General features: G+C 43.9%; 1 protein-coding gene across 5 annotated transcripts in view; it reads right to left on the bottom strand.

Annotated features, from left to right (window-relative positions):
- Dnaaf9 (dynein axonemal assembly factor 9) overlaps positions 1–12,741 on the bottom strand; it is a 143,466-nt gene that overhangs the window by 8,505 nt on the left and 122,220 nt on the right. For all 5 annotated transcript variants that reach the window (XM_050133210.1, XM_050133185.1, XM_050133200.1 and 2 more), the window contains exons 29-31: positions 10,727–10,764; positions 3,874–4,009; positions 1,607–1,693 (exon numbers count right to left, since the gene is read on the bottom strand). In XM_050133210.1, coding sequence (XP_049989167.1) covers positions 1,607–1,693; positions 3,874–4,009; positions 10,727–10,764 — 261 coding nt within the window. The remainder of the gene's footprint in view (positions 1–1,606; positions 1,694–3,873; positions 4,010–10,726; positions 10,765–12,741) is intronic.

The raw sequence follows: 12,741 nt of genomic DNA, 5'->3' as shown, positions 1-12,741 counted from the left end.
CCTCCCAAATGCTGTCACTGTTAGTATGAGCTACCATGTCCACATTGTGAAACTTTCTAATACAGAAAATTTCTAGTTTAAACCAAAAACAGAAGTATGAAAGTATAATGAACCCTTGTATCTCATTCAGCTTCCACAGTTAAGGACATTTCATTTCAACTCCTGATTTATTTCTGACTTGGAACTGCTCCAGGGGAGGACAGAACCACTGGACGGGTGTCATTCCTACCATCCTAAGAGCGGGAGCGTGTACTAGCCCAGCTGTGTGTGTGCGTGTGTGTGTGTGTGTGTGTGTGTGCGTGTGTGTGTGCACTTGCCACACTGCACACATGAAGGTCAGAGGACAGCTTGTAGGAGCTGGTTTTCTTCTTCCACTGTGAGGGACTCTGGGATTGAACTCAGGCCACGGGGGCTTGGTGGCAAGCTTCTTTAACCACTGAGCTATTTTGCTAGCCCTTTAAAGAGGTTTGTCCTGGGGATCCTATGTAATCAGGCTGGTCCCTAAGAGGTTTTTCTGCCTCTGCCTCCCAGTACTGAGAATAAAGGCACTCACCACTGTGCTCAACCCCTTTTAAAGTTTTTTTGAGCCAGGGCTTCCTGTATGTAGCCCATGAGACTGAACTAGAACTTACTATGTAGCTAAGGATAATCCTGAACTCCCAATCCTGCTTCTATCCTTCCGAGTGCTGGGATAAGAATGTGTGCCACCATGCCTTACTTGCAATAGGTTTTTTCTTTCCTTTCATTGTTTTCTAAAAAAATTTATTATCATTATTCTATGTGTTTATGTATTTTGACTGAATGTGTGTATTTGTACCATGTTCACTCTGAGTTTGCAGAAAGCTTTGAACTGCACCACATGGGTGCTGGTAACTGAACCCGGGTCCTCTGCAAGAGAAGAAAGTACTCTGAACCACTGAGTCATCTCTCTTGTTCTTAGACTTTTCTTCTTTCTTTCTTTCCTTCTTTTTTTTCTTTTCTTTCCTTCCTTTTTTTTTTCCCTTCAAGATAGTGTTTCTCTGTGTAGCTTTGGAGCCTGTTCTGGAACTCGCTCCATAGACCAGGCTGGCCTCAAACTCATAGGGATCCGCCTGCCTCTGCCTCCCAAGTGCTGGGATGATTAAAGGTGTGTGCCACCACCACCCGACTACTAGCTGTATCTTGGACACATCATTGAACTCTTGTTGCTTCTGTCATCTATAAAATGTGAACAATAGTGGCATTTATTATGTGTTTTGTTGATATGAAATAAAAAAGCCAAGACAGGCAAAGCTCTGAAGCAGCAGCACTTTTGATGACTGATTACCTATTCTAGATGGCTGATTATTGGGAAGGGCATTTTTTTTTTTAACCTGGGGAATCTAAGTCTTGGTTCTGTACCACTCACTGTACTTGGTACCTGTAGGATGACCTCTTGAATCGCAGTGTTCAGAGGCTCAGATTGTGGAGCACTGGCCCCTTGGGAAGGCTTCCAGGCCACAGCAGGTTATCCAGTTAACACAGTGACCCTTGTGAAGCATGTATGCTACTGTCATTTCTGCTGCTCCTTTGCTACAGATGTGGCTCACATTTCTTTTTAGAGCTACTATTCAGTAATGATACTTGCCAGCCAGGAAACATTAAATATCGAGAACGTAGCATCTGGGGACTTGAAAAACTGTTTTCTGAGAGAATCAGCTCAATGTCTTCATTCCTTTAAAAACACAGAGAACCAGAGAAGACCCCAGTTAATTAGGATTGTCAATGTTAACCTCTCCACATTTGCATGCATTTTTTCCTGACACAGAATACGAAAAGTAGTTGTATGCATAACAGTTCACTTCTACTTCAATATGTGTCTTCTAAAAATAGTTGCTCATAAGCAGAGGCAGGCAGATTTCTGTGAGTCTGAGGACAGCTTGGTCTATATTGAGTTTTAGACCATCTAGGGCTACAGAGAGACTCTGTCTTATAACAGACAAAATAAAACAAAAACTGCCCAAAACCAAAACAAGAAGAATACGTTCTCTTACAGGGCCATGATATACTATTACACCTGAGGAATTTAGTATTCCTATCAGAATGTAGAATTTCAGGTCCTGCTGGTGACTCACTGAATCAGAAACTTTTTTTGGGGGGGGGACACAAGAACACAGGTCTCATGTAGCCCAGCCTGGTCTTGAACTCACTAAGTAGCTGAGGATGACCTGATCCTCCTACTTCTACTTTCTCAAGTGCTGAGATTACAGACATGTACCACCAAGCCTGGTTTATCTAGTGATGGCAATCACGACCCAGGTGATGCTGCCTCACTGACTCAGAGCAGAGAGGATCATCATATCAGACTGTCCCATTACTGTTTTCACAGTTTAATCACTTGGTCAACACAGTGCCTGCCAGATCTTAAGAATGTAAAGGTGGGGGCTTTGTTCCCAGCACCTGTTATTCTTGCCGAGGACCAGAGTTTGATCCCATGGGGACTTATAGTCATCCACAGTTTTTGTTTCAGGGGATTTGATGCCCTTCTCTGACCTTCCCAGGCACCAGGTAAGCACATGGTACACAGTCATGTCTCCAGCCCTCCAGTTTATGTCTGTGTAACTAAGGGACCGGATGTAGGTGATGCACCTGCTAGCAAGCATGTGCCACTACACCCTGCTGAGGATCAACCTGAGGTTCTCATACTTGTACAACAAGTACTTTACTGACTGAACTGTTTCCCTGGATAACGAAACAATGTACACCTGAAGTTGCCCTCTGGTTTCCGTACACATGCCCACAGAGATACACCTCCCAAGTGCTATTTTAAAGGTGTGTGTACATGTGTGGCCATGGTATGTGTGTGGAGGTCAGAGGACAGCTGTAGGAGTCAGTTCTCTCATCTCCGATGTGGATTCCAAGATCAAACCAGACTCCACCACCTGGTGGCAAGGCTCTTACCTGTTGAGTCATCTTACCTGCCCCTCAGCTGGTTTTATTTTTTTATTTTTTTTTTTTTGAGACAGGGTTTCTCTGTAGTTTTGGAGCCTGTCCTGGAACTAGCTTTTGTAGACCAGGCTGGCCTCGAACTCACAGAGATCTGTCTGTTTCTGCCTCCCAAGTGCTGAGATTAAAGCCTGCGCCACCACCGCACCCATACTCTCACATCTTACATTTTTGGTTGTAAGCCTAGATTTTAATGGCTGAGCCATCTCTCCAGCCCAACACACTCTCACATCTTAACACATGGACCACTGAAGACAGTTTTGACTTCAATTCTTCAGTGTATGAGAAAGAATCTGTCAAAACAGAGTAACAAAACACCTCAGAGCATTACAGTGTTAAACACACTTTTTTAAAGAAGTGGTATGGTGGTGGTGGTTGACATTACTCTCAGAACCTAGTAAGCAGAGGCAGGTGGGTCCCTCTGAATTCTAAGCAAGACAGGACTGCAAAGTAGGATCCTGTATCCAACAAAAACAGCATTTTACAGGGCTTGAGAGATGGATTAGCAGTTAAGAGCACTGGCTATTCTTCCAGAGGACCCTTGTTTAATTTCCAACATCCAAAACGTAAGTCATAATTATCAACAACTCCAGTTCCAGAGGCTCTAAACCCTCTCTGGCCCCCATGGGCACCAGGCATGCGTGTGCTGTACAGATAGACACCCCCACACACGCAAAATAGCTACATACATGAAGTAGAAATTTGTTATTATTTTTTCCGTGTGTGTGTGTGTGTGTGTGTGTGTGTGTGTGTGTGTGTGTGTGTAGCACAGTACGCATGTGGAGGTCAGAGGACACCTTGCAGTAGTCCGTTCTTTCCTTCCACCAGGTGTGTCCCTGTGGGCCAGTCTGGTGCTGTGTCATCTGGGAAAGAAGTTGGGCACACAGAGTGGAGTCTGCACAAGTTTACCTTGTAACAACCCCATTTTCTGCAAGAATGAAGGCTGCAGTTGGATTGGCAGCCCTGATGAGGGTCTGCAGCTGAACAAGGAGAGGGTGCCTCTGCTCCGTCGTGTGACTGGTAAACACCACGTTATTCACCAAGCCTGAAGAATAGAACCAAAACATAACAACCTTCAGAATCTTGACTGGGGATGCAGGCTCACACAAATGTGGGCCTTTGCTGCTTCCACTGACCTTGCCACATTCTTTCTCCCCTTCTAGGAACTGCCACATCTTAAGAGTACATGCTTAGTTACTTTACTTCCTAATCTCATGTATTTTGTATTCTGTTTGTTTGGTTTTTGTTTTGTTTTTGAGACAGGGTTTCACATAGTAGCTTTGGCTGGACTGGAACATACTATGTAGACCAGAATGGGCTTCAACTTGTGATCTTCCTGCCTCTGCCTCCTGAATACTGGGATTATACACGTAAGCAACATGGTTAGCTTTATGCTTTTTGAGACATGGTTTTATTAAGATGTAGCCTAAGCTTGCTGGAAATCATTATGCAGCCCAGTGTGACCATGAATTCACAACGATCCCATGTATTGGGACTATAAACTTGGCCACCAAGCCTATCTGCCGTTCTCTTTCTCACCCTCTCAACATTTCCTATGTGCACAAGCACATGCACCATAAGAACTGGCATGAGCTGGCTATCTCCTTCACCATGTGGGGACAGAAATTGAGTTCAGGTCACCTAGGCCTGATGGAAGCACCTTAACCACTAAGCCACCTCATAGACTCCCAAACCAATTTAGCTTCTCTTAATTCAATTTTCTGGTTGTTACTTGGAGTTCTTGATCAAAGAGCTTTTCAGCATTGCTTACATTCAACCTTATTAGAAATTGGTGCTGTGCTGAGTGTGCTGGTGCACACCTTTAGTCCAAGTACTTGGGAGGCAGAGGCAGGAGGACCTCTGTGAATTCAAGGCCAACCTGGTCTACAAGAGCTAGTTCCAGGACAGATTCCAAAGCTAGGAACCGATGCCACTGCCTTCAGCAGCTCAGGATACATTGTTTACCACCAAGTATTCACTACAGCACTAGGTGCTAACAACTATATTCTCACAACTGCAAGACCACTGTGGACACAGATTTCCATACAGTGACATGGGAAAAAGGGAAGCCCGTGAAAGGATTTGTAGACTGGATAACAATGAAACTGCTCTACAACTTGTAAAAAGGTAAGAGTCACAAAACTATGGAGAACTTAGTAATCGGCAAAGTCATTACCCATTCTAGCGTAATTATACTTCTTCCAAATTCATACTTATTTTCTTAGTTATAAATATATTTTATAAAGTTCTTATCGATATAGGCTATTTCTGCTATAAGATTATTTGTCTTTTTGGGCATGGGGTCAGTGTCTAGCCCAGGGCATCCTAGAACTCATGATGTAACTAAGTTCTAATCTTCCTGCCTTCATTTCTTGAGGTCTGGATTCCAGGCATGCACTGGTTTATGGGATGGTAGAGATCAAACACAGGACTTCAAGCATGGTAGGCAAGCATGCTACCATTGAAATGATATATCTAGAACCTCTTCAATAGAATATTTTGTTATTCAGTGGAATTCTTATTATTACTATTTTGGTTTTCTCGAGACAGGGTTTCTCTGTGTAGCCTTGGCTATACTGGAATGCTCTATGCAGATCAAGACAAGCTGGCCTTAAATTTATAAGAGCTCTGTTTGGCTATTCAATAATTTTTATTTATATTGTATTGTGAAAATTTCAAATGGGGGGCAAAAGAGATGTCATAGTGGCTAAAATCTCTTGTTGTTATTGTGGCTAAAATCTCTTGTTGTTATTGAACAGGACCTAGATTTGGTTCCCAGCGCCCATGATGACTCACAATCATCAGCAGACATGCACGTGGTACACAAACATATACACATGCAGGCAAAACACTCATAGAATAAAATAAAATGAAAACCATTCAAATATGTACCAAACTAGAAAGTAAACTCTGGTTTTAAGAGTTATCAAGGGAGCCGGGCGGTGGTGGCGTACGCCTTCAATCCCAGCACTCAGGAGGCAGAGGCAGGCGGATCTCTGGGAGTTCTACAAGAGCTAGTTCCAGAACAAGCACCAAAGCTACAGAGAAACCCTGTCTCAAAACAAAACAAAACAAAACAAAAAAAAAAAAAAAAAAGAAAAGAAAAGAAAAAAAAAGAATTATCAGTACTAGCAATACTAGCTGGGCAATGGTGGCTCAGGCCTTTAACCGCAGCACTTGGGAGGCAGAGGCAGGTGGATCTCTGTGAGTTTGAGGCCAGCCTGATCTACAAAAGTTAGTTCCAGAATAGGCTCCAAAGCTACAGAGAAATCTTGCTTTGAAAAACAAAATTAGACAAAAGTATAGACTTCCCTCTGCCAGTGTCAGGGAGCCCTCTCCTCTGAATGAGGGGGTGCTGGAGGTACCTATATGTTGACAATACATTGGGAAGGTCGCTTTGGAGGTTCCAGAGAAACATCAAGGGCTGGCCTAGAGAGGCTGAAGCCAGATCCCCACACTTTGGTGCAACCACAGGAAGCCACTGGAGCCTTTGGAAACAGAGTAGGTTGAGGTCATAAGGCCATGCCCAAAATGTGGCACCACAGGCAAATAGATGGAATCCCTGAAGTCTCAGGACATTCTAGGATTGGCAGACAAGGAGCCAGACCCTGCAAGGTGACTGAGAGGTTACCATGGGTAGAAGAAGAGAACAATATGGTGGGCCTTGTAGTGTGAGTCAGGAAAGCTAGTAGAAATCTACAGACCTAGAGACTATGACAGTTCCTTAGTTAAAAGGGGCGAGTCAAATTAGGACACACCTGCCCTTCTCAGCAGTGAGCCAGGGTCCCAGACAAAGTCCTGGCCTGTCCCTTTCCTTGTCCAGGCTGTGGGCGTCTGTTAGATGAACCCCGTCTATGTTCTGCTTGCTATACAAGTACTGTATGGACTAGTTTTGTAGGGGGTAGGATTCTAGGTCAGGAACTGGGTACAGAAAAAGGGCTTTACTCCACAGCAAAAGAGCAAAAGGATTATCTCCAGCATTCCTTAGTCCAGCTATGTAAACCACCACCTGCCAAGAGGAAATGCCATCCGTGAGGCAAGTGGAGCTTGTCTGGCACACAGGCCAAACAAGCCACAGGGAGAAGTTGCGCTTTATTGGGGTCAGGAGTTTCTTTCTGCTCTTATCTAAGTGAACACCAGGACTAACCGAGGTTACAAGCTGAGCTATAGGCAGGTACTTTAGCCGGGCCTGTTCCCAGGAATAGAGAAACATCACTGTCTGGCTACTCCAGACTGGGCTAAAGGCTTTCAGAAGCCCAGGAAAAGACGAAACCACCTTCTTTTCTCTATATACACTTCTAAAAACAGGCATGAGCCTTGCTAAGCATAACGTAAGCCTCTGCTATCACGAAATACTGCAGAAATACTGTAAAATGGCCAAAGTGGGTGGGATGGGGGAGAACCAGGAAGTCTGAGTCATGAACAGGAGCAAAGAGGCAATAAGCTCCTTCAGGACATGAAGAACTTGTCTCCTGGTGGCAGATTCCACTTCCAAAACAGTCAGTGAACCTCTAATGAGAAGGGGGACATTTTTTTCTAAATCTTCTTCTCATCCAAGGTGAGCCAAGTCAGCCAGTTCAGAGTGCTGAAGGCCCAGATACAACTAGAAGATAATCTACTAAGGCACTACAACTCCTGGGTTCTTTGACACTCAGTGGGACAGAACCTGGTCGTGTGGCACTGTACATCTTTAATCCAGCACTAGGGAGGCAGAGGCAGGTGGATCTTTGTGAGGTAAACCCAGTCAACAGACTAAGTTCCAGGGAACCCTAGAACCCAGGGATATACAGACAGACCCTTTCTTCAAATAAAAAAATAAAATAAAAAAGAAACAACTTATGGCCTCATAATCACCTGCCCACATGTTAACAAGTACAAACTTTAGACAAATTGCCTTTGAACAATGCATTGGAAGGGATCATTATGAAACATACTACCAAGTGCCCAAGGAAGGATGATACTAAAAGAGGTTTTTTGGTTGAGACACCGACCCAGGCTGCTTCAGATCCAAAGATGATGAAGACAGATCATTTCCTCAAGACTCTCTGAAGCTGGGCGGTGGTGGCACACACTACAACTGACTGCTCTTCCTGAGGACCTGAGTTCAATTCCTAGCAACCACATGGTAATTAACAACTACAACTCCAAAATCTGACACCCTCACACAGACATATATGCAGGCAAAATACCAATGCATATAAAATGAAAATAAGTAAATAAATTATTTTTTTTTTAAAAAAAAGACTCTGCAGGGGAACCTAACCATCTGTGCTTATGCTTCACAAAGAAAAGTGGGAAGATACTGAGGGATAAAGTGTCAAGAAGGTGGCTCCAACATTGATGAGAAGAAGGAAGGGTCAAGGAAGGTCAACAAGTTTTTAAAAGTTGATTTGTTTTTGTTTGTTAGTTTTTCAAGACAGGGTTTCTTTTTTTTTTTTTTGGTTTTTCGAGACAGGGTTTCTCTGTGGCATTGGAGCCTGTCCTGGAACTAGCTCTGTAGACCAGGCTGGTCTCGAACTCACAGAGATCCGCCTGCCTCTGCCTCCCAAGTGCTGGGATTAAAGGCGTGCGCCACCACCGCCCGGCTAAGACAGGGTTTCTTTATGTAACTCTGGCTGTCCTAGAACTCGCTCTATAGACCAGGCTGGCCTTGAACTCAGAGGTCTGTCTGCCTTTGCCTCTGAAGTGCTGGGATTAAAGCCTGGAACGTTGATAGTTGATAGTTCTGCATCAGTTTCCTGAGTGCTGGGCTCTAAGTGTGAGCCACCAAGCCCAGTGTGCACTACCAGCCAAGCAACTTCCTCCATTTCCTTGGAAGTTATCACAGTCTGAGTCAGCTTTCATTCCTAACTTTAGCTCTAGAATATCCCAGACTTCCTCTGTTAAGACTAGTGGCCTTCTCAGTCCTCAGGCTTATTTTTCAGCAAATAATCCACAAACAAACAATTAAAAACAAAAAAAAATAAAGTCTTGCCTGGCAATAGAGATGCATGCCATTAATTTCAGCACTCAGGAGGCAGAAGCAGCTGGATTTCTATAATTTAGAGGGCAGCGTGATGTATAGAGCAAGTTCCAGGATAGTCAGGGCTACACAGAAAAACCCTGTCAAAACCAAAAGAAAAAGAAAAAAGAAAGAAAGAAAGAAAGAAAGAAAGAAAGAAAGAAAGAAAGAAAAAAAGACAGATGGGGTGTAGTACACTTGGCAGGTAGAGGCAGGAGGGTCTCTGTGATTTCCAGGCCAGCCAGGGCTGCAGAGATAACCTGTGTCAAATACTCTCTCTCATGCGTGCACACGCGCGCGCACACACACATACATACACATGAAGACATCTTACTATGCAACCCAGGTGATCCTACTACTCAGCCTGCCACAGCTACCCTGACAGAAATGGCAATTCTGGTTTGCCTTTTTTCAGACAGGGTCTCACTATATAGTTCCAGACTGGCCTGGGACTTACTAGGTCTGGTTTTACATAGAGATCACCTGCTGTACTAACTCATACTTGACTTCAGTTCTGACCTATCTATTCAGACATTCCTGTTGAGGTCACCAGTGCCCTTCACACTTACAAAACCAATGCTTGTTGTTTGTTTTGTTGTTAAATTGTACTTCCCTTGAGGTCTCTGCAACATTAAATACAACTGATTTTTCTCTGTCTTTGATACTTAAAGTACTGTTTCTTCCTGTTTCATCTTTCAAGCTCCAGGATTTTCCAATCCCCTTCGCATCTCTGGCCTTCTAACCTTTTCAACCCCATGTCTGGATACTGAATATCTGTCTGGGCCTTTGTCTTTGATCATGGCTTCGAAGCCTAGAACCAAGGATCAGAAAGCCTCCCACATTACCTCCTGTTCCAGTGTCTCTCTTGTGCTTTCTATTCAAGGGCAACTATCTTCAGCTTTCCTAATCCTCTAAACCAGAAAGCAGAGGCATTCTAAATATCTCTTTTCCAGTTTCTGCCCCACAACTGGTTTGTCAAAAGGTTCTACTAACCCAACTTCCACAAAACCCGAATCTACTTGGATTAGGCACTAGGGAAGGACCCAAACATTCATTCCATCTTGTTGCTGCTGAACCACAGCTTATACTAACCCAGCACTTGGGAGGTAAGAGGAGGAGTATCAGGAGTTCAAGGCTAGTCTGTGCTACAGTGACTTGTGACTTGAAGCTAGTGACATGAGATTCTGTCTCAGAAAAGCAAAGGAGGACTGCTACTACCTGGTATGCCAAGTCCAATAAGAACATTCCTCCTTGGTCTCCTGCCTGTGCAGCTGCCAGCTCAGCAGTCTGCCAAGACAGCCCTGGTGTGTTGTTTTTGTTGTCCCCATGGACTGGCAAAGGGATCAGCAGGGTACAAGCAGGCTGGGGACATTGAGCTGTTTTCTTCTATTGGAAACTTGCCTGCCATGCTGATTCAGGAAGCTCACCCCCAAGCCCTCCACTCCCCTAGGCATATCCCCTGATAGCACTGAGCATCTCAGAACCACTGCCAGGAATTTATAGTTTATTCTGCATCTCCAGGACCCTAGCAACCTTGCTAACCTAGAGGTTCATCAGCAGCAAGGCCAGGGCAGGAATGCTGCTGCTGAGTGAGCCAGGGTATCACAAGAGAGCTCCCGAGGATGTGTGTCCACCCAGCAGGACACAAGGACCAATTCTGTATGAAGTAGATTCCAGAAAGGTAGCAGCACAGAGAAAAGCCTACTGTATCTGAACAGAACGTGATGGGCACATAAGCAGGAAACAAAATGTACTGCTTACCTTGTGAACACTGGTCAAGACATTTAGGAAAGAGAAACCTAAGGAGAAAAAAAATGTATTTCAAAACCATTTATTTCAGAGTTGTCATTATTTCCCACAAAAGCATGAATCTGACTGATAATGCAAGTGTCAGGTGGTATTAAGCATTGAGAGAACTATAGTTATTCAAAACAGTCACAGTTTTACACTGAAGTTCATGTCCCATAGAAGTTCCCACATGGCAGCTGGGTGGTGGTGGTGCACACCTTTAATCCCAGCACTCAGAAGGCAGATCTCTGTGAGTTCAAGGCCAGCCTGGTCTACAGAGTGAGTTCCAGTACAGCCAGAACTATACAGAGAGACAGACTCTGTCTCGAAAAACAAACAAAACAAAACAAAAAGTCAAACAAATAAAAGTTAATTAAAATAAGAAAAAAATTAAAATTCCCAACTATTATAATGATCCTCTTAGAGAAGAGAGCTACCACTGCTGAGTTTTATCACGTTCCCACAAGGACGAGAGCACAAAAGAAGTCAGGAATGACTCCACTGCTATCAGCAGATGAGAAGCTAGGTGAGGGTTGGTAAGGAGGCTGAGCATCTTGCCGAAGGCATTCCCTACAGGACTAGGTTTGTCTGGGTCCACAGAGCTCCATGGTTCCCAGATCAGCAAGTCAGATGCTTAGGAACACAGTTTTATTCTTTAATTGATCTCATAAAACAGCTGGACACATGCCATAAGGACCACATTTGGTAAATCCTACTTTAGGATATTAATTCAGTTTTCTTCCTGACTCTTTCATAATTCCTTTCTGTCTGTCAAGACAGGGTTTCTTGGTTAAGCTTTGGAGCCTCTCCTGTAACTCACTCTGTAGACCAGGCTGGCTTCGAACTCACAGCAATCCACCTGCCTCTACCTCCCGATTGCTGGGATTAAAGGTGTGTGCCACCACTGCCACTGATGCTTCCTTCTAATCCAACTAAAAGCTATTGAAATTTCTTTTCTTTTTCTTTTTTCTTTTTTTCTGTTTGAGACAGTGTTCTTGTAGCCTAGGCTGGCTTCTGTATTTAAACATTAATTCAATTTAGCTTTACTTCTGTATTTAAATAATTATCCTTTACTCCAGTCTTATCTTACTAAATCATGTCTGTGGGACACACGACGGCACACCCCTTTACTGTTTACTCATTTGTTTTGGTTCTTTTTTGAGCCAGGATCTCTCACTCTGTTGTAGCCCAAGCTGATCACTCTTGAGCACTGACTAAGTCATTAACTGTTTTTAATTTGAGACAGAGCCTCACTGTAGCCTAGGCTGGCTTCTAACTAGTGACCCCCACCTCCAGCTGTGGAACCATCCTTCTGTACACTGTGAAGACATATTACTCTCACTGTTAATAAAAAGATGATTGGCCAATGACTAGGCAGGATTTTCAGGGCAGAGAGAATGCTGGGGAGAAGAGATGATGCCATGAGACACAAGCGAGCAGGACGGGAAGTACATACATGGACCCTGGGGCAGCACACAGATTAATAGAAATGGATTAATTTTATTTAAAAGAGATAGCTAAAAACAAGCCTAAGCTATTGGCCAAGCATTTATAACAAATATTAACTCTCTGGTTATTTGGGGGAGTGGCTGGTAGGAAAGGAAAGTCTGCCTGTATCTCTCATCTGTCTCTTGAGGGCTGGGATTACAGGTCTTTGGCAGCCATACTTAACTTTCATCAGACTTATTATTTCTTCTCTCTTCTTTCTGTTCCCCTCTATCCTTTTTTTTTTTCAGTGCTGGGACTGAACCCAGGGTCCATTACATACACCTGGAAAGTCACCAACTCTGAGATGTACCACCAAGCTCACAACAGATCTTTCATGAATACTTACTATGTGCCAAGCATTGAAAAGACATGGACCCTATTCTCACAGAGCTGAATGAAGCCTGTCTTCCGTAATCTACTTTATCTTGTTCTGTGCCCTTTTGGGACTTCATACAAATCAGAGTCATGGGGTACTTACTGCATACACCACAGGCTGATGT

This window comes from Alexandromys fortis, unplaced genomic scaffold (assembly GCF_014885135.2).
Source record: "Alexandromys fortis isolate MF-2015 unplaced genomic scaffold, M_Fortis_MF-2015_v1.1 scaffold_6, whole genome shotgun sequence".
Taxonomy (NCBI): domain Eukaryota; kingdom Metazoa; phylum Chordata; class Mammalia; order Rodentia; family Cricetidae; genus Alexandromys; species Alexandromys fortis.
Note: the sequence above shows the minus strand (reverse complement) of the source record. Positions and strands in the feature narration are given on the sequence as shown.